Below are 25,610 nucleotides of genomic sequence, written 5' to 3' on the forward strand. Positions count from 1 at the left end.
TTTTCAGTTCTGGAATCTAAAATATATTGCGTTAAATTGCATCTTATACTTGGATCTCATTGTGGCAATAATCATGTCTTTCTTACCTGTCATTAATAAGTTCACGTCTCCTTTGAAGCATTTTCCATACATGTGAAAATCCATCATCCACCCACCTGAATGGGACGCCAGGATCTCCTGCTCCTGCTGTCCTCAGATGCCTCTCTAAGATCCTTCCAGAGGAGTGTATGCAGATCTCCTTAACGACTATAAACAATCATTTGCTAACCTGCTGCATCAATAACATAATGTGTGCCCTTCTGTTGGAAACTTTGGTTTTTTCCCCTTATGCTATTGTTACTGAAAACTAATGCAACAGGGAGCATTCTTCTGATACATTGTGGGTCATCTATAGCATTAATACACCAGCATGCAATTTAGCTAAATGAAAGGAGAGGTGGATTAAAATAAATTTATACTTAATGCCTCTGGGACATGACTCAGTGGTTAAAGCAACCTGTTTTGCAAGCATGAGGCCAGGAGTTTGATCCCTGGTGTCTCCTGCATGTGCCCTTGTCAATACTGGTAGTTGTACCATTTGTGCCTTGCAGCTCTGTCATCTGTGATCCCCAACGCCCCCAAGAGATTTCTGGGTATACATTGCAGTCAGGCCTCTGTACCTAATCACTGGAATGACGCTCCACTGAAGAGATGTGTGAACTACATGGCCAGGAGTCCAAACTTCTTGTGAGCATGGGTGTGAGCACCACAGGTCAAAGGCATGGCACCGGGTACTTGTGGGCAAGCACCACAATGGAGTGTGACTGTCAGAAGTGCCTCGACCCAAGTGCAGCACCAAGACCTGCTGTGTGGGCAGCGGTGAGTGGCACTGGCAAGCCTGTGAGAGGCTGAGTGTTCTGCCCCCATCAGATGGGCAACACCCACACAAGAAAAGGGCGAGGGAAGGGGATGTAAAAACCTTTTAAAGCAGTTAGCAAACTGTTCCCCAAGCAACTTTGTCAGTCAAGTTCTTCCTAAAAGAGCAGTCAGGCACTCACTTCCTCACGCCCTCAAACATCGGGCACCAAATCTTCTCTCTCTGCAATCTGACAAGAGAAAGCTGAGTGTCTTACTTTAGAAGGAGGTCTAAGCCTTTTTTCCCTTTCGTGTCCCCTCTATGATTCTTCTTCACATGTTCATGCCCTTTGTTCATGCTTGTGTTGTATTATCTTCTCTTGGTTTAAAAGAACTTCAACGAATTTGTTTACTGAAACTTGAACTACTGTCAGGTGTGCTACAGATAATTTTTTTTTTCAATTTTGGCATTTATCGCTGTGTGAAATATTTTTCGAAGGAAGAACTCTTTCTTTATGCAGTCAAATATGTCAAGTAGAACTGGCAGGCCTAAAAATGTTTCAATACCTTTAGAGTTTCCTAGCCAGCAGACCCTCTAAATAGCAGAAACTCCAACAAATGCCTTACTTCAGACTGAATGCTTTTCTATATTTTTCAGTTTATAGGTTCAGAGTTTTAGGACCTTTCCAGAAGATCTTCCTTGCTTCAAGATTAAATTGAAAATTATACTATTAGTCAGCTGGGAGGGCTGGAGCGATAGCGCAGTGGGTAAGGCGTTCGCCTTGCACATGGCCGACCTGGTTTGATTCCTCCGCCCCTCTCTGAGAGCCTGGCAAGCTACCGAGAGTATCTCGCCCGCACGGCAGAGCCTGGCAAGCTCCCTGTGGCGTACTGGATATGCCAAAAACAGTAACAACAAGTCTCACGATGGAGATGTTACTGGTGCTCACTCGAGTAAATCAGTGAGCACCGGGATGACAGTGACAGTGACAGCCAGCTGGGACCAAGTAGTCACTGCCTGGCATCCATGTGCTGGGAGCTGAAGGCTGGGGCAGAGAACACCCGAACTCTGTTTATTGGCATCAAGAACACACGGTCTTCTCTTACCAGCATTATAAACACAAAATTGATCAGCCCATGATTTTGTTCTTACTCATTAGCTTGCTGCCGAAAGTCAGATAAATAGTAACAGAAACGGTCTTGTTGGACAAGTAGAATTGACACACCTAAAAATGTGTCAGTACCTTTAATGCTTCTTGGCCAGCAGACTCTCTAAATGGCAGGAATAACCACAAACGTTTTATGTTGGACACACTGAATACTTTCCTCCAGTTTTTTATTCTATCACTGAATTTGTCTCTAGAAAACTTGCAAAGAGACAGTGCAAGGCAGGCAAGGTGGCAACACATACCTAACTGAATGCATGTGTCTTCGGACACTGCCTTGCTCCCTAATTCAACTAAACGCTTAAGCTTTAGATTGGCAGGGCGCCTCCTGGGCCCAGATGGCCTGGCTCCTCTGCCACAAGTCTGCTGGCAGTGTGAACAGCTCAGGGCCCTGGTCCCTGAGCAGCATCTCATTCCCCACCCCCTGAAGCTCAGAGGAACCAGAGATAAGGGCAGTGTCCATTCACAGACTCTAACACCCATCAGTCAAATTTCATCGGATTAACTTTTTTTTTAAAATTCTGTTGGGTGTCCCGGATAATTCATGGCACTGCAGAGCCCAAGTAGCATCAGCCAGGGTCCCCTGGACACCCCCAAAAGAAAAGTGCTATAAATGATTTCTCACTTCTTAATAACTTCTTTTTGGGGGGGATATTGAATCACCAAGAGATACAAAGTTAAAGTTATTTGTGATTGGGTTTCAGTCTCTCTCTCTCTCTCTCTCTCTCTCTCTCTCTCTCTCTCTCTCTCCCCCGCCCCCCCCCCCCGCCTTGCTCCCTCTTCCTCCCCTTCTCCCTCCCCACTTTCAGCACTCAGTTCTTGTCCAGAGTGATCATTTCCAACCATCATTATCATAGTGGTCCCTTCTGTATCCTTACTGCCCCAGCCCCTGTGTGTGTGCGCGCACACACACACACACACACACGGCAAGCTTCCCATCATGGACCAATCCTGAACCTTGAATAATTTAATTTTTCTTTTAATAACTTAATTTTAAACAATTCATACACAAGGAACTTTTAGTTATAAGATACTTTTAGGGGCTGGAGCAATAGCACAGTCGGTAGGGCATTTGCCTTGCACGCAGTTGACCCGGGTTTGATTCCCAGCATTCCATATGGTCCCTTGAGTACCGCCAGGAGTAATTCCTGAGTGCAGAGCTAGGAGTAACCCCTCTGCATCGCCAGGTGTGACTCAAAAAGAAAAAAAAAAAACCAACCTTTTATTATTTTAAAAAATATTTTATTTAAACAGCCAAAGACTATAAAACCAAGCTTCGAGGCCGAATGACATCTCATAGTCTAGTTCTCCCTCTCGGAGAACCTGGCAAGCTACCAAGAGTTTCCTGCCCGCATGGGAGAGCCTGGCAAACTCCCTGTGGTGTATCCATATGCCAAAACCAGTAACAATGCTGGGTCTCATTTCCCTGACCCTGAAAGAGCCTCCAATGCGGCACCGTTGGGAAGGACGAGTAAAGAGAGGCAGCTAAAATCTCAGGGCTAGGACGAATGGAGACGTTACTGAGACCGCTCGAGAAATTCGACGATCAATGGGATGATGATGATGATGATGATTGTAGAACGCATATTTTGGGGGCGGTAGGGGTGTTAGGTTGTGAAGTGTGCATGCATTTGTTTTGTGATATTCTACCATTACTTTTCCCTTTTCAGATGTCACTTTATATATTGCTTTCCATAATAACAAGGAAATTAAGACAAGGGTCAGTGAGATAACATAAAGGACTGGAGTGTATGCTTTGAACGGGGTGGCTCAGGCTCTATCCCTGTCACTGCATGGTTCCCTGAGCACTGCTGGGAGTAGCCCCTGAACACTCCAAAAGTACCCCCCCATCCCCGAGCCAAAAGTTTTAAATGAAAAAAGACAAAAAAGTAAAAAAAAAAAAAGTTCTACAGAGAGTGCTTTACAGTCTGATCATTGCTCCCATCCTGAATGAAATGAAAGGTTGTAACAGAAAGTTAGCCACTGTGAGTCAATGTTAAGCTCCTATATTTAACCAGTCTAAAATACTTATGTTATATTGATGAGTCAGTCATCCAAAGACTGAAATAAATTCTGTGTTAACGGCACTGGTGAGATAAAGCCATACAGAGTTATGTTCTTGCCCTGAAGGAGTAAGAACTCTAATAAAGGACATAAAAGCATCACAAGGAATCTGGAATAACAGTGAGACAATATTTATTGAGCACATGTTATGGCCTTGTCATTTTTCAAATTGTTTTTCCATATTAACTTCTTTAGTCCATCCAACAAACCTATCAGGCATGAAGAGGAGTTACTTTATCATACAGGTCGTAAGGGATTAAGTAAAGATTTTGTTTGTTTTGGGGACCACATCCAGCAGTAATGGGGGGCTACCCCACAGCTCAGTGCTCAAAGGTTGCTCTCAGTGGCTTAGGCGAACTGTGAGGTGTGTGGGCTTGAATCCAGGCTCCCTGCATGCAAAGCAGGCACTCAACCCTTTGAACTCCCTCTCTGATTTACTTCCCCTTTTACTTACTCTCAGTTTTTTTCATTAGTGGTGCTATTCTCTCTTTCTCTGCACTTTTGTTTTGGTTTTTTTTTTTGCTTTTTGGGTCACACCCGGTGATGCTCAGGGGTTACTCCTGGCTCATGCACTCAGGAATTACTCCTGACAGTATTCGGGGGACCAAAAAGGATGCTGTTAATCGAACCCGGGTTGGCCAAGTGCAAGGCAAACGCCCTACCCGCTGTACTATCACTCCGGCCTCCTCTGTTCACATTTGGTGCTATACCTAGTGTTGCTCAGGAGCTGCTCCTGGCTCTGTGTTCAGGGGTGAGCAGGGTTCAAGGGAACATATTTGGTGCTGGGGATGAAACCAGTGTCAGCCTCATGGAAGGCAAGTACCTGACCTCCTAAACTATCTCTTCAGTCCTTAAAACTGTTATTTCCGCCTCAGAGAGATCTCATTAAGTTTAAAGGTAGGCACACTAAATTAGAATATACTAACCAAACTATTTTGTGTAACTCCACAGGATGTACTGAGGACAGACTGAGGGACTCGAGCAGCATCCCTTTTGAAAAATTCCTGATGAGGACACTGTATGTATACAACAGTACCTGAGACTTCTGAACAAAGATTTAACCTGGCATTCCCAGTCTTATTGGACCACATGACCAAACTCCTAGTTACACCATCAGTTCTGGAGCAGAAATGGGGAGAGAGCGGTAGCACTGTAGCACTGTTGTAGCACTGTTGTCCCGTTGTTCATTGATTTGCCCAAGCAGGCACCAGTAACGTCTCCATTGTGAGACTTGTTACTGTTTTTGGCATATCAAATATGCCACAGGTAGCTTGCCAGGCTCTGCTGTAGGGGTGGGATACTCTCGGTAGCTTGCGGGCTCTCCGAGAGGGATGGAGGAATCGAACCTGGGTCAGCCGCATGCAAAGAAAATGCCCTACCAGATGTGCTATCACTCCAGTCCAGGGGGGAGATAGTGGTGGGGGAAAAAAAATGAAGGCAGGAAGTCAGAGGACCCACTGGATCTGTGTCTGCCTGCGCCCATTTCTAACCCTCTGCTTTAGGTAAAAATTCCCAAAGCCTCTCCAGGTCTCTGCATATCCCTCTCAGCTATTGCCTAGATGACTTCCGTAACTCCTTGACTGGTTCTCTACTCTATGCCCCTCAACTCTCAAGGCTATCTTCTAGGTTAATTACATTCAGCTACAATAATATGACCCCCCTGGCTTCAAGACCTTTAGGATGACAAAGAGAAAGAGCAAACACAGAACGCCTACTATAGGCACTGCACTACTCTCTTCCCCCTCTTAGTTCTTAAAACCATTCTCAGGAAAGTGACTAAGGCACAGCTAATAGGGGAGAGACTCTCTTTCCAGATCTGAGTCTATTTGGTTTCCTTTCCAATGATTGTCCACAATGTTCCCTCAATGTGGACCAATTGTGCAGGTTCTTGGAAATCTGAGCTCCATCTCTTTTCTATCTCAGCTCAACTCTATTCCATACTATATTTGTTGGCTGGTGACATAAGTCATGCGAAAATCACCTGCTCTGGTTTTTTTCTCCTTGATGTGTACATGGCAGTCTTCACATCCAGAATATTCTGTGTAGGTGTGCCTGTGTCCAAATTCACACACATGCCCCTGGTTTTTAGAGACATTGGTGAAACTGCTGTATAAGGGGTTAAGTGGCAACATCTGAACTGGGAGGACTATTTTTTTTTTTTTTGGCTTTTTGAGGGACTGGAGCGATAGTACAGTGGGTAGGGCATTTGCCTTGCATGCGGCCAACCCGGGCTCGATTCTTCCATCCCTCTTGGAGAGCCAGACAAGCTACCAAGAGTATTCCGCCGCAGGGCAGAGCCTGGCAAACTACCCATGGCGTATTGGATATGCCCAAAAGGGTAACAAGTCTCACAATGGAGATGTTACTGGTGCCTGTTCGAGCAAATCGATGAACAATGGGACGACAGTGGTACAGACAGTGCTTTTTGGGTCACACTCAGTGATGCTCAGGGATTACTCTGGCTCTGCACTCAGGAATCACTCCTAGCTGTGCTTTGGGGAACCACATGGGATAACAGGGATTGAATCCGGGTTAACCACATGCAGGGCAAACGCTCTCTGGGATGTAATATTGCTCCAGCTCCCCTTCCCCCCCCCCCCGGTCATTTTTAAGTCCTCTATTTTGTTTTTGGTTTGGGAGCCACACCCAGCAATGCTCAGGGGTTCCTCCTGGCTCTGAGCTCAGAAATCGTTCCTGGTGCTGCTCAGGGATGCATATGGGATGCCAGGATAGAGCCCGGGTCTGCCATGTGCAGGCAAGTGCTCTACCAGCAAGTTCTCTATTTTGCAAAACTCAAGTGGTTCTTTTTCGCTGAATTTTTCTCCTTTCTGCTCCCAATGTACTTATCTCCTCCACAGAACTCTCTCCTACTTACAGCATCTATAGCATTGTATTACAACAGTAAACATTGAAAAAGAATATGCTGATTTTTAAATGATTTTATTATTGAGTCACTGTGAGAGAGATCTTTAGAAGGCTGTTAGGTTTCAGTCATACAGTGTTCTTTTTTTTATTTAAAAAAATTTTTTTTAAATGAATTACCCTGAGATATACTTACAAAATTTTCATGATTGAGTTTCAGTCATACAATGATCAAACACTCATCCCTCCACCAGTGTACATTTTCCACCACCAATGTTCCCAGTATCCCTCCCGCCCCATCCCACCTCTCCCCTTGCCTCTATGGCAGACAATTTTCCTCTTACTCTCTCTCTACTTTTGGGCATTATGGTTTACAATACAGATACTGAGAGGTCATCATGTTTGGGCCTTTATCTACTTTCAGCACACGTCTCCATCCTGAGCGATCCCTCCTTCCATCATTGACTTAGTGATCCCTTCTCTGTTCCAGCTGCCTTTTCCCCCAGCTCATGAGGCAGGCTTCCAACTGTGGAGCAATCTTCCTGGCCCTTGTGAATATCCTGGCTTTGCTTATTGGTTGGTTACACCTGGTAGTGCTCAGAGGATACTCCTGGCTCTGTGCTCAAGGGTTACTCCTGGATGCTGGGAAACAAACTGCTGAGGACAAACTGAGCTGCCCTCATGCAAAAGCATGCAAACAGTCAGACCTGTGTCTTTGCTGAGTTTTCTCTTCAGCTCTGTTTGTGAGCCTGTATCATTCCCTGTGAGATGCTGAGAAAGTCATTGTTAGTGTTGTTAGCAGATCAACTCTACAGTTTAAGAGATTTAACAACAAACTTGCCCTCTCACACATCAAATCTATAAGGCTGCTCCTGCTCGACTTTCCATCAGGAATGATTCAGGGGTGTGGATGCCTTTCATCCTGAATAGATCACTTCCAAGATCACCTGCTTATGGGAATATTGCAGATGTAAGATACTTAAAATCAGGACACAGGAAATATCACTTATGCTCATACTCTGTTGGTCAGATATCAGCTGCATAGTCCAGTCAAGGCTAGGAGGGCAGGGAATGTAGTTCAGCTGAATACCACGGAAGGAAAGAAAAAGTGTTTGGCAAATTTATTACAGTATTTTCTATTATAGTTAAGAGGTACGGGAAATTTCAGGGCATGAAGGTAGAATAAAAGTATGTGGTTTAAACATGATGGCCACTTAGTACCTGTATTGCAAACCATAACACCCAAAAGGAGAGAGTGAGAGTAAGAGGGAATGCACCCACCATAGAGGCAGGGGGTGGGAAGGGTGGGGGTGGTGGGAGGGGTATTGTGAACATTGGTGGTGGAGAATGGGCACTGGTGGAGGGATGGGTACTTGATCATTGTATGACTGAAACATAATCATGAGAGTTTGTAAGTCTGTAACTATATCTCACGGTGATTCATTAAAATAAAATTTTTTACAATGTATATAGTCTGTTTAGGTATAAATGCTATTCAGATGAGAAATGACCCAGTTAATTCTTACTATAAAAACTGAAAAAAAGTGAAGTATGTGTAAAAAAATTCACCACAATTTAATCGTCATGCCATATTAGAGAAATCCTTTGTAATAGTTTATATATTGTCATGACCTAATTTTTATATAAAAACAAAAATAACCATCAATAGAACAAAAATTATAAGCTTATTCTCTTAATTGTGCCTAAGGATACCTATAAATTTAGCACTGTCGTCCCATTGTTCATCTATTTGCTCGAGCAGGCACCAGTAACGTCTCCATTGTGAAACTTGTTGTTACTGTTTCTGGCATATCGAATACTCCATGGGTAGCTTGCCAGGCTCTGCCATGCTGGCGGGATACTCTTACTAGTTTGCCGGGCTCTCCGAGAGGGGCAGAGGAATCGAACCCAGGTCGGCTGCGTACAAGGCAAATGCCCTACCCACTGTGCTATCACTCCAGCCCTATAAATTTAGTAGTGGTTTTTCTGTTTCTTTTGTGTTCGGTCTAAAAGTCTGGGTTGATAGAGTAAACCCGAAGTCCATGGTATTGTGGTAGTTGGCTATAGTGACATTTACTTGGCGAGAGATAAATTCACTAGCTACACGCAAAAGCTACATTCATCAGTTATATCCTTAGGCCAAAGAAGAAGCCATCTAACTTACTTTTGGTCCCTTAGGTCCTTTACTCAGGTTCCATTACCTGGCATCAAAGTCAAGCCACCAACACTATAAATCCCAATAGTTTGGAAATGAATTAAAAAGTTCCCAAATCAGTACTTCCCTCAAATGTTAAATAATTCACTGTGGTATTACAAATACAAGCTTCCAGCAAAAGTTACACTTCAACAATTAAGGAAGCAGGAGTCACACAAATGACTTCAAGGGTAGAGAAACAAATAAATAGTTTCTCATAGTGCTGTGCCAAATTATGTTTTCACATTAACAAGTGTATAATGACTTACTAGATCAAGCTGGAGTACAGAAAATAGCCTGGAACCACACATCAGGAATATTTCCTAAATGTAATTGTGGAATATATATTATTGGATATGAAACCCTTTTTATAATTCGTAAAGTCTGTACAAATACTCCTATGTGTCCTGAAAAGCCCATTCAAAATGGAAAATAATGCAAGTTTAATAGTTATAAATCAAAAATGCTAAGAGCTGTGGCTCACTGCTGCTAATGGGCCTTATGAAACAGTTAGGTAACTGTGGTTTCTAATGAATGCAGAGTGTTTTCACACCATTACAAAGTCAAAAAATCGTATATGGCACCATGACAAGTCAGGGGCCATCTGTATAATCAGAATGTACCACCTACTCCTTTGCAAAATTCTTTTATAATTACACATATTCTAACAAACATCTACCAACAGTACCAAATGTGAAGGATCACAAGGTGATGTGGTTGTCTCTTAGAGGATGAATAGCAAATTCAAAGCATAAGGTCACAGCACAGTGTACTGGCCTTATAACAAGGTAACAGTACCTAATGGTAGAAATAATATAAAATGTTTTACTCTCAATTTCTGAACTAGAGAATAATCAGGAGCAAAACAAGAATTTAAATTCCACCTTTACCACTTTCTTCCTACAGAAGTTTAAACAAGTTTTACTCTCAATGTGTATTGATTTTTCTGTAAAAGGAAGATGATTGATTTACGCAAAAAAAAATCTATTATGTAAAAATCTATTATGTGTCTAATGCTATTTTCCAAGGGTCATTTTAGGATTAGATAATATAAAACATAATTATTATTTATTAGAGATATGCATGATAACCTACATCAAAGAGTAGGGCTAGAGTGATAGTGTAGTGAGTAGGGCATTTGCCTTGCATTCAACCTTCTCAGATTTGATACCAAGCATCCCAAATGGTTCCCCGAGCCCATCACAGAGCTAGAAGAAAGCCCTGAGCATCGCCAGCTGTGGCCCCAAAACCAACCAACCAACCAAATAAACAAATCAAAAAACCAAATGAAAGAGTAGATGAGTTCAATAGAACAAAGTTAGAAGATCAAAAACCAACTGAGTTTCTTAGAAATAGAAATACAAAGATACAAGGTATTGTGAGGTCCACTTGTTTCCCAGGAAATACTGGGAAGCAAGTATTCATTGGTATTCATTGTAGATTTATGTTTTCTAGCTATTTCAATTAAACTCAGCGAAGAATTGTCTATAGAGTTTAATAAGGTAAACTTCTGAGTCCTAATTCTAACAAATTTGGGAAGAAATGTAGATGAAAGATTTGCTAAGTTGCTTCTCATTTAGTTTATAAGGCTGTGAACATTTCTGGCATGCCAATTTGATGGCTTTACTCACTCTATCTGTGAGTGAAATTAATTCTTTGAATCAGACTAGAAAGGCAAAATGAAATAAAAAGAAACCTTGTTTCTTGGAAGGAAGAAGTATAGAGTCAGAACTTACTCTTTTGCCAGATGAAAAATCTTGAGTTTTTGAGTCTCAATTTTCTTTCTTTCTTTCTTTGCTTTTTGGGTCTCAATTTTCTTTCTTTTCTTTCTTTCTTTCTTTCTTTCTTTCTTTCTTTCTTTCTTTCTTTCTTTCTTTCTTTCTTTCTTTCTTTCTTTCTTTCTTTCTTTCCTTCCTTCCTTCCTTCCTTCCTTCCTTCCTTCCTTCCTTCCTTCCTTTTTGGGTCACACCCGGCAAAGCACAGGGATCACTCCTGGCTTTGCACTCAGGAATCACCCCTGGCGGTGCTCAGGGGACCATATGGGATGCTGGGAATTGAACCCAGGTTGGCCGTGTGCAAGGCAAACACCATGCCTGCTGTACTATTGCTCCAGCCCGTTGAGTCTCAATTTTCTTAAGAGTGAAATACAATGAGAAGATACCAGGACTCTCTGGGAGCTACACCCTGATCTGACACCCCACTCAAGGGGGAGCTAGCCCTGCACCCACATCACCCCTCTCAGTGAACACCCACCTAGACTCCATGGAATCCTGGGGAAGACATAAGGAGGCTGAGCTGATACCCAACCCAGGACCTCTGCCTACTCCCTGACATAGGGAGACAACTTCAGCCCCAGAAATAATGAAGCAGAGGAATTCACCTGCACTAATGGACAATGACATAAGCCCTGGAAAGAACTCTTTCCAGAGACCTCTCTAATCTCCCAAATAAGGATTTCAAAGTCACAGTAAATAGGCTTCTTGTGAAATTGAAGAAAAACGAAGAGTTCTGACAAGGAAAAAGAAAATCTGAAATTACTTCTATCAAAAACCCTCCAATCTGCAGGCACAGCCAGGAGAGTTTTCAAAATAAAAAGTAGTGGAAACCAGCAGCAGAGTAATAGATGCAGGATCTTTACTACCAAGTTGTAGTAATAAAAACTTCACGGCAGTGAAACAGACAGACTCTCAGATCCGTGGAATAGAATTGAGTACAGAGATAAACCCTTAGCAGTAAGGACAGTTAAAGTATGACAAAGGGGCTAGGTAAGGGAAATGGGGCAAGAAGAGACTCTTCAACAAATTTGTGCTGGGAAAACTGGAGACCCATATTGAAAAAAAAAAAAGCAGTGTGCACATGAGAGAGAGAGAGAGAGATCAGACCTCATTATCTCACACTGTACACAAAGGTTAATTCAAAATGAGTTAAAAACCTTGCTATAAAAATTTGTTTCTATAAAATACATGGAAGAAAACATAAAATGCTTCAATATCCTGATCCCAGAGGAGACCTCAATAATATGACCACAAGAAAACAAAAGCAAGCAAGCAAAAGTAAGCAAAGGGTCTACATCAAACTAAAGCTTTTGCACTGAAAAAGAAATGAGGCTTAAAAAGATCCCATGGGCTAGCAGGAAATATTCACACATCAGACAAAGGGTTAATGGCCAAGATATACAAAGCATTCCCAATAGCAACAACAAAATAACCAGATAACTCATTCAAAAACGAGGAGAGAAGAGGACTAGATAATTTCTGAAAGATGACATAAAAGTGACCAACTGGCATAGGAAAAAATCATCATCATGATGGACTCTCAGGGAAACGCAAATAAAAATGACAGAGAGCTATCCCTCACACCGCTGAGATGATCTATATCCCAAATCCAAAACCAGTAAGTGCTGGGAGATCTGGCGAATAAAGAACTCTCATTCACTGCTGGTGGGGTCAGCCTCATTGGAAAATGGTTCAGAGACTCCTCAAAAGTCTAATAGAGATTCTATTTGACCTAGCAATCACATCGAGTTATCCCATTGAGTTATCGCTCGGATTTAAGAATCATAAATCCTGGACTAAGTGACATAGAAGACTCTATAGAGATAAAATGACACACACCAAGACAAATGAGGAGAATTAGTGATAAATAGAAAATCTGAGATGCCAAAGATAGGAATTATCTAGAAGCAAATGTGTGGGGAAAATTTAACCACAGCTATAGAGATACCAAGATTACACTGCTGTTAGAGAACAATAAAATCATTTTCTTTTTGTTTTTTTGTTTTTGTGTTGGGCCACACCCAGCTGTGCTCAGGGCTTACTCTTGGCTCTGTGCTCAGAGATCACTCCAAATAAGGTTCAGGGGTACCGTACAGGGTGTCAGGGATCAAACCTGGGCCAGCATATGCAAGGCAACTGCCTTAATCGCTATACTATCTCTCCAACCACAAAATCAATTTTTCACCCCTACAAATGTTTTAATCTATATTTGAATGATAAGGAGATGAACAGTGATTTGTGATTACTTTTCAGTAAAAAAAAAAAAACCACTTAATTTTGAGAGCAACATCAAAAGACTAATTTCTTCTTACCATGAGTAGATTCCACTGACCATGTCATAGTTCTGACATGAAGTATCCACACTGCTGGGTCCAGCTGCTTTGGAAATAAGTAGCACCACCAAGCCTCTCAATTGGAGGTTGTTTCGGCTGTCCTGGACGAGCCCCCTGCCAACAATAAAGAAAAGAGGGTTAACATACTCTCACATACTCCGTCTAAACAAGTGAGAAAGCAAACACAAGTACAGCCATACTTCCAGAATCAAACAACGGGACTTCCTGGAAAGAAAAAGGCTTGGGGAAGAAGAAACAGAGGAAACAACAGAGAGAACCACTGGACAATTTTAATAGTGACCGTGTCAAACTGTCAAGTGTGATTATCTGGCTTCCTCCTCTTTCTAGGTTTTCCTACTGTCTCTACCCTTTATTGCACCTCACCTGCTTAACGCTGATACACAGCAGGAGGAAATGACTGACATTTCTGCTTAATCATAACTGGTAGCAACTGAAATACAAATTGTATACCTTGGATGAGGTGAGAATATTGGTGATGATGGAGATAAGAGAGACAAAATCATTTCTGTCTGACAGGTAAGATGCTCAGAGAATAAAAGGATTAAACCAAATCCAAATTATTCAAAATTTAACTTGGTGAGTAAGATTTTTAAAAAAATCAGAAAAGAGCTGCCCTTAATTATATCATTAATGTAAAGCATTACCCTCCTAAATTCCAAAACTAAAACTTGGAATGTCATTGTTGGGTTTTTGTTGCTATTTCATTTGTGCTATGAGGATCAAACTTTTTAATAAATTTTACTCTAGCTTGCCAGAGCCTGGCAAGCTACCCATGGCGTATTGGATATGCCAAAAACAGTAACAATAAGTCTCACAATGAGAGATGTTACTGGTGCCCGCTCAAACAAATCGATGAGCAATGAGATGACAGTGACAGTGGGTTCGATTTCCAGCATCCCGTATAGTCCTCCGAGCACCACCAGGAGTAATTCCTGAGTGCAGAGCCAGGAGTGACCCTGTGCATTGCTGGGTATGACCCAAAATGCAAAAAAAAAAAAAAAAACCAAAAAGGAAAGAAAACTGTGGGAAATATAAGTTAATATCCAGAGCAATACTCATATACCATATGATATGCATTATATATCATATACTTATATGCCACATGTAAGTTGTAGTATACATGAATGTCAATATATATTTTAATATAGTGAAAGACAATATTCCACATTGAGTTATGAAGACTTACTTGGCGAATTCTTTCCTAGTTTGTTTTTGTTTGGACGCCACACACAACTGTTCACAGGCTTTACTCCTATCTCTGTGCTCAGAAATCACACCCGATGGGGCACAGGGAACCATTTGTGGGTGACAGGGATTGAACTGGGGCAAATGTCTTACCATGTGTAGTATCTCTCCAGCTCCCAATAGAGTACTTTCTATTCTAAGCATGTTACTATATTAACTACATGAAGTTATAAATATCCTAAGAGGAAGGTACCACAATTATTCTGACTTGGCCAATGAATAAAATGAGGCATGCAGAGATCAAGCAACTTAGCAATGCCTAGCGGGTGAAGGAACCATTACAGAGGCAGGACTTGAACCTGGGTCACCTGGGTCACTTGAACCTTAGAATCTACATACACTCTTTTTTTTTTTTTAGTTTAAGAATTTTATTGAATCACCATGTGGAAAATTACAATGCTTTCAGGCTTAAGTCTCAGTTATACAATGTTGAAACAACCATCCCTTCACCAGTGCCCATATCCACCACCAAAAAAAAAATAAAACAAAACATAGTATACCTCCCATACCGCCCCTGCCCCCTGCCTTGTAACTGATAAATTTCACTTTACTTTCTATTTACTTTGGTTACATTCAATATTTCTTTTTTTTTTTTTTTTTGCTTTTTAGGTCATACCTGGTGATGCACAGGGGTTACTCCTGGCTCATACACTCAGGAATCACTCCTGGTGGTGCTCGGGGGACCATATGGGATGCTGGGAATCGAACCCGGGTCGACAACGTGCAAGGCAAACACCCTACCTGCTGTGCTATCGCTCCAGCCCCCACATTCAATATTTCAACACAAACCTCACTATTATTGTTAGGAGTACCCCACTAGAGTCAGACCTGTTGTGAAGAGATATGAGGTCTATTTTGGATTTCTGTACTTTAGCAACTAAGTCCAGGGAGATTTCTTCCAGATATTGGATCATTGCAAGCTTGTAAACCCCATCTGTGGTCGTCATAATATGGTGGTCACCACGCCCTTCACCCCTAGCAATGAAGAGGTGAGAGAGAGAAATACCTTTCCCCTCCTGGGCGGGCATGGGGCCGCGGCTTAGTTCTCAGTCTGGAGACATTCTGCGAGGAGCTGCCCATGCCGAAAACTTTAGCTGGCATCTGGAGTCACGCTCATGCAGCTGCGGAGAGGCCACACACACGTGCGGCCCCCGGGATCACATCTTGGCGGCCAGAATCTACATACACTCTTAATCATTATGCTAGAGAGACTGTCTAATGTGTTCATCTAATGAACAAAACTATCTGCTAAATTAAATGAGCTCAGTGCAGTTTGTCACCAGGTTCTCTTTCTGCCATTCCCCAGTCATATGACTCTGTGACTATCATCTCTTCTATAAAACCTCTGATGTCTACTCTGCATTGTCACTGTCCAAAGTGGAACACACAATAAAGTACATAACACGCAAAGCCCTGGAGAGACAACTAGGTGATGTGCATGTTACACCAAACTGTATTTCATACTACTTTATTTGGCCATCAATTCAAGAAAGAAAGTCTTAGTTTCTTTCTTCTACTCTCCTCTCTTTCCAAGCCATCTTCACTCTAGCTGCACGAGCAGCCCTCTGCCATGTCTCCTCTCCTACCTCCCCAAACAATGAAAGTTAATAAACCGTTCTTCTCCATCTTCCCAAATATCAGATGTCATTAAAACACTTGCCACTTTCAGACTGCATTTAAGGGAAAAGGTCAGGAGAAGAAATGTAACGGACTGGTTGATGGCAATCACAGAGCAGTGGGAAATGCACCCCTACTACCATTCATTTTCACCATAGTTAACAGCCCAGAGCAGATTAACAGCTTGAGTCAATTAAATAACTGTTTTCAAACACCACTTCTTTAAATTCACTTCATTAACACCCTTTATAAAAGTGCTAAGATAAATTGATAATGTCCACAGCTTAAAAAAAAAAAGAAAAGAAAAAGCTTATAACCAAAAGAGAACAAGAGATTTTTTTTTTCCTGAGCATAAAACATCCATAAGATTCAACACTTTGAGATAAGATGTATTAAATGGTCCAGTCGTACCTCACCCAGAACTCGATGATTTGTTCTCTGTACCTCTCTTTAGGAAGAACATGTGACAAGCTGACTGTGAAATCAATATACTGTTACATATGCATGGAGGTTTTTTTTTTTCTTTTTGGGTCACACGCGCCGATGCACAGGGGTTACTCCTGGCTCTTCACTCCGGAATTACTACTGGCGGTGCTCAGGGGACCATATAGGATGCTAGGATTCGAACCGGGGTCAGCCGTATGCAAGGCTAACGCCCTACCCGCTGTGCTATCGCTCCAGCCCCTGCATGGAGTTTTTTTAAAAACAAAATTATAGATGCTTTTCTGGAGAACGGTAAAGTTGGTATTCTCAAGTTTATTCAGCAAAAAATGTGACATGTACTTTCTAGATGTTGGGCACAAAGCTCATGGACAGGGAGGGCAGGGCGATGGGCACGAGCGAGTTGTGTTCTCTCTTCTCGTGGAGAATATGGTCTGGCTTAAGTATCACAACAGGGGTTAGATGAACAGCTCAAGGGCCAGCGTGCATGCTCTGCATGCAGGAGGTCTGGGATGAACCCTTGGCATGGCAGGCCTCCCTAAGCACCAGAAGTTGCCAAGCCTTAGCAGTGAGCTGGGAGTAGCCACTGGGTGTGCTGGGTGTGCCCCGCAACACCCCCCTTGCCCTCATCCCACCTAAAATAAAAAATAAATAAATAAAAACCACAAAGCAAGGCAGCATGACTTCCTAAGGGGATAAACAAAGCACAGAGAAGAGGGCAAAGGACATAGCTAGGGGTGAGGGGTGGGACAGAGATCTTCTAGGGACCTCAGGGATGTGGAGGAAGTAGCCCATGTAGTCTAGAGTAGGGAGGGGGGCTTGGAGGGGAGGGAAATAATGGGTTTTAAAGAAAAACCGAGGCAGGTAAAGACTTGGAGCAGAACAATAAGGAAAGCGCTGTTTCCAGAACCAACAGGGCAGGTGCACAGTGTGGGGAAGAGATAGAGAAGTAACGTTCAAGGGAGATGGTGACCGTGGGCGGCTCATCTGAAAGGGCTCCCCCTGTCCACAGACAGAACCCTGGCAGACTAGAAAATGCAGCAAACTGAGGCTGGCTCACCACGAAGGCATTAAGAAACAGAGCAGCCGGTGTCGATGCCAAAGTCTTTGTGAAGTAAGAGATATTCAAGAAGCCAAATAACAAGCAAGCTCTCAAATAACATTAGAGAGAAGACAGAACTGCCTGACATCGAGGTTCCTTCTTCAGTCTATCTTATGATCTTACTTTCCCACATTTATCTAGTGCTGTACAACCTACAGTACCATAGTAATAAAACTGGAAGAAAGTTTGCCATCAAAGTAGCATATATAAAAGCAGTATCCCTTATCTTGTAATCCTTATCACTAAACTTCAGCAAAATTGCCATTTTTCCCCCCTTTGAGCTGATATCAGCAAAACATCATTCATTGAATAAATCTAGACAGAGCACCTTCCACGTTCCAGGCACTGTGTTAGCTGCCGATGCAGAAGGGAGCAAAGTCAGCCACAGAGCTTGTGAAGTTTATGATCTAGTAGGGACGGTAATAACAAAAGAATCACAGATGAAAGTGAAATGACAACAGTCACAAATGCTGTTATACAGGAAAAAGATGGTGCCTTGAGAGCTCTTATTAAAGATATTAACTGTACTAGGAAAGTCTGTTTTCTCGAGAAAGGAATGGCTGAGTTACTATCCAAAGGAAGACTCTCTATCAGTGTTTCCCAAAGTGGGTGAAACTGTGTTGCCCCCTCCCCTCCCCACCACACTCGACTGAGGAGGGGCTGTGTGAGGAGGCACTGGATGGTTGAAGAGAGTGGTCACAGCCCTGGGTGCAACTGAGGGTGGTGGTGGGGGGATGAACGTGTTTTTTGCTTATTTGCTTAAAGAAGGTGGATTCCCAGAGAACACTGAGCAATTTCGTTTTTCTAAGCGGTAGGTAGGCCAGATAAGTTTGAGGACCTCTGGTGTGAGTGAGAACAGGGGAGCGGATCAACAGCGTAAGGATGAACAGAAGCCAGGTTGAGAGCATCTGTTGCGGGAAATGTGGGAAATGAGGCCAGAGGAAAGCAGGATTGGACCACACAGGTCAAACATGCACAGCAAGATCCAAGAACCCTTTGTTGAAAAGCAACACAAAACCACTATGGTATTTTATCAAGCAGTTAGCAAGATAATCTGATATTCAAAAACATAACCCTCCCCGTGCTCTTCCTTCCCCCCCCCAAAAAAAAAACATGCCCAATCCTTTGTCATCAGTGTGGGAAAACAACCTGGATAAAGGGGGGAAGGGAAAATAAAGTGCATTAAGAGATACACTTAAGGAAGGAAAATAAAGGTATGAGAAGATCCATTAGAAAATGTTTATAGGAGTCAATGAGAAATACGAGACCAGCTGGGTGGGCAATCTGGAGATGTAGGAAACCTAAAATAACACCTCAATTCAATTTTAACAGACATTAGATACTATGCAGTCCAACGGTGTTAGCCAAAAAGGCCTTGCCACAAATTTTAAATAATATTCTGAAAAGTCTGAAGATCCATTTTAACGATGGTGAGAGGCAAAAATTGATCTCCTCTGATTCTAATCTAATTCTGCCTTAGATTTATAATACTCACTAATAACAATCAGCTCACTTAAATATTCTAATAGCTATGCAATTTCATGGAAATGAAAACTGACTAGGTGATACTGTCACAACGAGCTCTGCTCCCTTCCCACAGATGGTTTCTATAGATAACTGCAGTTCTCACTGTGTCATCCTAACTTTTCACAGCTTAGCTAGTCTCTCCATCTTAACCAAACCCCCATATCACAGCTGGGGCATTTTTCCATAGAGCCTCTCAAATGCCATTTCTTCACCCTGGTGGATCAAGCATGAGAAATACACAAAAAAAATGAGGTTTAAGGACCATAGTAAATTGTTCAAAAGTAATTAAACAATACAGGGAGCAGATGAATATTTCAGAGACACCAAGAAAGCTAGTTGGTATTGAGGAAGAAAGAAACAAAAAAAAAAATTTTTTTTTTTGATGAAGGAAACCCTCATAGCAGAGACACAATTCAGCTGGGTCTAAAAGGTGATCAGATTTTCCCGAGAGAATGGAGGTTGGGTGGATCCGGCTCTTTGAATGGAAATATGGAAGATGGAAGAAAAACAAGTTCACCAGCATTAAGAAGGTAGAAGGAAAAATTTGGGAGTTGTGGGGTTATCTTTTGGGCAAAGGTGGGAAGGTAAGTAAGGCCAGAAAAACGGACAGCTGCAAGAGTGAAGCTGCAACAGGGCCTTCGAAAGTCAGGCTTAGACTTGGGACTTCCCTCTGCAAGCAACCTGAAGCCCTGGATGGTTGGTCAGGGACAGAGTTAGAAGATGAGAGTTGAAGACAAAAACTCACTCTGGGCCTAACGCTGCTCCTCCAGCCATGGCGTGCTGTTGAGCACAGTGGAAAGGAAAGGAGCATTAGTCAGGCGTAGCTTCTTCCAAGAGTCCAGGTGGAAGATAATGAGGGTCTCCATCTGAGCGGTGGCAGCAGGGGTGGAAAGGAAAAGCTGAATGATGGAGAGCAAGCTAGTCTGGCCAACAGGCAACGCGGGAGAGACATCAGAAAGGGCCGGGGAGGCAAGGGGAAGACACAGGCGGAATGGAAGATCCAAACCTGTGTAAAGAGGTGATGATGCATTAGTGAGGACTGGAGAGAAGAAGGAGAATTAATGGAGAATTAATGAGCTCAGTTTTGGACACGTGAACTTTGAAGGCAAGTTGGACTTCCAGATGGAGATGCCCAGCAGGAAGCTGGAAATGCAGTGGATATAGATTTGGGAACTATCTTCACAAAGGTGATGGCTGAAGCCGTAGGAAATGATGGATGAATTTTTTGAGAGGAAGAAAAAGAGATAGAGAGAGAAAGAGAGAGAGAGAGAAAGAGAGAGAGACAGAGAGAGGGGGAAAGGAAGAGAAGGGGGAACATGGGAACAAAACAGAATGGAAGAAAACTGTGTCGGATTCCTAAACTTAGGGGATTAAACAAGGCTGAGTAAGCAACAGGATGAAGCACTGTTCGTGTACAAATAAAAGGTCTTTATTTTCCTTTAAAAAAAAGAGGAATTTAAGTATAGTATATAGAGACTAGGATCACTAGCTGTCCCTTCTGCGGGGCTTTATGACACAATAAATCTCCAGTGTGGCACTTAATGCACTGAATAATAAAGGGAATAACAATGGCATTGACTACAACCACAGCACTTTTCTTAGTAACAAGCTGTTTTATAGGTATATCTTTAATTCTCTCCAAATCAAGCAAGATAACAGGTAATAGCTCTTTAAGGATTACTGACGTTTACACAGATTACCAACTTAGCAGAAAACTTGTATAGGAAGTACCAAGATTTGAACATATATAGAGTTCAAAGCCTGGGTTTACTAGGCTTTCAATCTTACTATTTAATTTTCAGCTCATGTGTACTTTTTGACAGGGCTTTGAGTCTGGAGCTTAGTCATTTTTGAGTAATCAATGCATAATAGGTCTCTAAAACCAAACAAGAAACACAACAACAAAGAAAAAAAGAAAGATAAGAAAAAACTTTCCCTCTTTCCTATTTCCATTTGCTACATTCAACCATTTAGCTTTGAATTTCTGAGTCTCTTTTCTGGAATCATAGTGAATGTGTGTGTGTGTGTGTGTGTGTGTGTGTGTGTGTGTGTGTGTGAGAGCACTCGTGCACGAGCATAGGGGGTAGCCACACCTGGCAGAACTCAGAGCATACTCCTCAGCCAGTGCTTAGGAATTATTCCTGGTGGGACTCAGGGGACTGACCATATGGGGTGCCTGGGATTGAAACTGGGCAGATCACATGCAGGGAAGCACTTTACCTGTTGTGCTATTTCTCCGGAATCATAGTGAACGTTATTTATCCATTTATGGGATGGTTACTTATCCATTTATGGAGTGGTGGTGGTGGTATTGGGCCATTCCCATTGTATTTCGGGATCACTCCTGATGATATAGGAATATATAGTGCAGGGGATTGAACCATAGCCTCCTGCATGCAAAAGTATGTATTTCCATCCACTGAGCTCTCTCTAACCTCAGAGTCAATTCTTTTTTTTTTTTTTTTGGTCACATCCAGCAATGCACAAGGGATACTCCTGGCTCTGCACTCAGGAATTACTACTGGCAGTGATCAGGGGACCATATGGGATGCTGGGAATCAAACCTGGGCCGGCCGCATACAAGGCAAATGCCCTACCCGCTGTGCTATCACTCCAGCTCTCAGAGTCAATTTTTTTTTTAAGGTGACAGCCACCTAGAAAAAAAAAATCTTATACATTAAAAAAAAATTACACTGAGATTTATTTAATGTTATGCTGAAAAGTTACTATATAGAAGAATTCTGTCATATCAGTTAACCTATTTCTTAAGGCTTAAATTGAGAGAATCTCAATCTAGAGGAGTGTTTATGCACACAGTTTCTTCAGTTAGAAGTGGCTAGGTCAGATTCTGCAGCCATGTCTGTGACAGAAGATTGTCCCCACTTTGTTTTTTGCGGGGAGTGGAAGGAGGGGACTCACACCCAGCAATGCTCAGGGCTTACTCCTGGCTCTGTGCTCAGGGGTCACTCTTCATGGTGCTCAGGGGAGTAGATACTGTACTGGGGATCAAACTGGGTTTGACCGCACAGATGGCAATTGCCTTAATGCCTGTACTCTATCTTTGGCCTCTCACTTTGAACAGAAAGTCAGGGCAGTTTCAGATGGAAAGTCAGAATTAGATGGCAGAACTGGGGTGATTAGTATAGCAAGTAGGGCGTTTGTCTTACATGCAGCCATCCCAGTTTCGATTCCTGTCATTCCAGCTGGCCGCCTGTGCCTGCCAATAAGGAACTAATGTATGAAGAGCCAGGAGTGAGCTCTGAACATTGCTAGTCGTGCCCAAAAAAGCAAAAGAAAATAAATTATTCTTATATTTTTGGTGTTCAATTAAAATCTTTTGGTTAAAAAATCATAATATCAGAGGATAATATTTCCAAGCAGTGACAGTGCTAAGTGATAGATTTTTAGATTAAGGGTGATTTATTTACCAAAATAAGTTAGGATATATCTCTTTCTCTAAGGACATATCTGGAGAAAAAACATCTTTATAATAACAAAAATATTTTTAAGACAGGTGATTTATCATATTATAAATTTATCATATCATATTTCCTTCTCATTTGAAGGAAAAAATTTACTGTACTAAAATGAACACCACAGTCCTATATTGGGTGTTTTTGGGTTTTTGTATTTTAACTTTAATTTCACTAAGCTTTAGGCATGAGACCAAAGTTTAAATGCTATCAAAGAAGCAATGTTCAACTGTATATATAATTAGCAATTCAATGACAGTAATATTGCTCCATTGTGAAAGGGAAAAAAATGAACACTCATGAAAATTGTTTTACAGCACTATAATTTGAAGGGAACTAAAAATAGTCTGCATGTCACCAATTTCTATATAAAATGAGCAGTAGAACTGGAGGTTAATTTCCATTGACAAAATGACCCAAATTGTATTATTCCTGCCATTCCTATCCTGAGACTAAACTACCCGAGACTTTAAACATGTTAGGGCCTGAGGTGAACCAGCCCTGAGAATTGGGGAGCTGCATCAGCTACTGACATGGCTCCAGGGCCACATGCACATTCCACCCACTTCCGATTCCTGAGGGGTGCCGGGGCCGGGCACCGCCTCACCACAGCCCTCTCCAGGCGGCAATTAGGTTTGATGGGCAGGTGGCAGAAAGCAGGCACCTGGGAAATGAGGAAAAGGAGAGAGAGCAGAAAGGGGAGAGCATAAGCAGGTGAAAATCAAGCCAGGGGCTCTCCAGAAATGAATCGCCGAGTGAAATACAACTGAGATAAAACAGAAGAAAATGATGTCAACATTGATCAAATTTGCAGCAAGATAAAGGATGGATGCCTTGGAATTAACACGCCACCACAACACGCCACCAGCAAGACGATCTGCTCTCCTCAAACGGTAGCTGGTTTATTTTTAAAAATACAAATGGAGTAAAATAAGGCCAATTAAAAAAAGATCTGGAGCCTGGGGGGGATGGCACAGAGGGCTGAAGTGCACACCCACAGCCACTAACTACCATGTCAGGAGTAGCCCCGGAACACCCATTGCTATAGACATATAATATATACACATTCTATATTATGATGTTATATATTGTTTCAGTACTCTCTCTATAGAATTATTATACCACATTCTATATACAGATTATTATATCATAATATTGATTATATTGATATATAATAAATTCTATATAGAGAATAATATAATATATAATACATATCTATATACTGATATAAAATGTTATATATTCAATATAGTGATATATTCTATATACATAAACTCTATGCATATTCTGCATATATAGACATATACTCCTGTGTACAATGTACATGTACACACAGAGATATATTCTATATCACTGTCACTGTCATCCCGTTGCTCATTGATTTGCTCGAGCAGGAACCAGTAATATCTCCATTGTGAGACTTGTTGTTACTGTTTTTGGCATATCAAATACACCACAGGTAGCTTGCCTGGTTCTGCTGTGAGGGCGAGATACTCTCAGTAGCTTGCCGGGCTCTCCGAGAGGGGCTGAGGAACAGAACCCAGGTCGGTCGCATGTAAGGTGAACGTCCTACCTGCTGCGCTATAGCTCCAGCCAGAAAATTAGTTTTATATATATTCTATATAGTTGGGAAAATTATATTCTCTATAATAATATGTAGAGAATAATATAATATATTATATAATATATAAAATGTATTTTATATATAAATTATAATATATTATAATATATAATAATATATCAGGGACGCTGTCCCATTTGCCAACGTGTCAAAAATCAGATAGGCTGGACACATAAGGTGATTCAGAGATAACTGCTGGACTTGAGCTGTTACTGACTGGATTCCAAGGGATGTTAAAAGACCGCATGACCGCCCACCAATGGATGGTCAGACTTCTTCGTCAAAACCCTGAATGAACATTTTGAGGCTCTTTGTGTTCCTGGAACCAGCAGATATCATTGGGCTACACTAGCACGAGACAGGGACAGATGGAGATGTTACTGGCGCCCGCTCAAGCAAATTGAAGATCAACAGGATGACAAGTGATAAATGTGATAATAATATATATTATATTTCCTACCTACATATATTAGATACAGCATATATTATAGAAAGAATATTTATAGTTACTATTCCTACTTTTTAGAAAACAATTTTGTGTTGAAGCAAAAGGGTCGGAAAGAGAATGTGAGTGTTGGACTTGAGGCACTATTACACTTCACAGACACAAGCCCCACCCACCAATCAAGCAGGGACACTGGCTGAAGCTGATGTGTTATGAACTACCCTGCCCATCACCACAGTCCACCTGTGCAGAGGATAAATGAAGCAGACGTGGAAAAGTGCGCCCATCACGTTCAGTGCTTCTCCCATACTTCTGATTTCCATAGACACCGGCACTCAAAGGCAAGAGAAATGCCCTCAGGTTACCCTCTGTCAATTTTCTATGATTTTAGTTAGCTGGTCTGTAAGTATATTTTAAATATAAAGTAAGTTTCTATGTAATGAATTCACATCTATTTAGTTCTTGAATATCAGCTAGTGATGGTAGTTCAGCAGTGTAAAATTTATATCTGTGTTAGATCAAGTTGAAGGAGACAGAAAGGTAGGATTTTTTTTTCTTTTTCTTTTTGGGTCACACGCGGCGATTCACAGGGATTACTCCTGGCTCTTTATTCAGGAACTACTCCTAGCAGTGCTTGGGGGACCAGATGGGATGCTGGGAATTGAACCTGGTTCGGCCGCGTGCAAGGCAAATGCCCTACTCTCTGTGCTATTGCTCCAGCCCAGAAAGGTTGGACTTTTGACTGACATTTACATAATGTGTTATTAAGAGGTTAAAGTCTAATGTAAAAGATGTAATATACAGATGGGAGAAGTCATTGCAAATATATCCAATACAGGCTCCAGGGGACGTGGCTGAAAGGGAGAGTCTGTCTACTCTGCAAGCCGAGA

The 25,610-nt window shown here is 41.9% G+C and overlaps 1 protein-coding gene across 2 annotated transcripts in view; it reads right to left on the minus strand.

The window, feature by feature from the left end:
- The window catches only part of PDSS2 (decaprenyl diphosphate synthase subunit 2), a 304,415-nt gene that overhangs the window by 161,056 nt on the left and 117,749 nt on the right, over positions 1-25,610 (minus strand). For both annotated transcript variants that reach the window (XM_055135730.1, XM_004605703.2), the window contains exon 2: positions 13,208-13,342. In XM_055135730.1, the coding sequence (XP_054991705.1) occupies positions 13,208-13,342 (135 nt within the window). The remainder of the gene's footprint in view (positions 1-13,207; positions 13,343-25,610) is intronic.

Source organism: Sorex araneus, chromosome 4 (genome assembly GCF_027595985.1).
Source record: "Sorex araneus isolate mSorAra2 chromosome 4, mSorAra2.pri, whole genome shotgun sequence".
Lineage (NCBI taxonomy): Eukaryota > Metazoa > Chordata > Mammalia > Eulipotyphla > Soricidae > Sorex > Sorex araneus.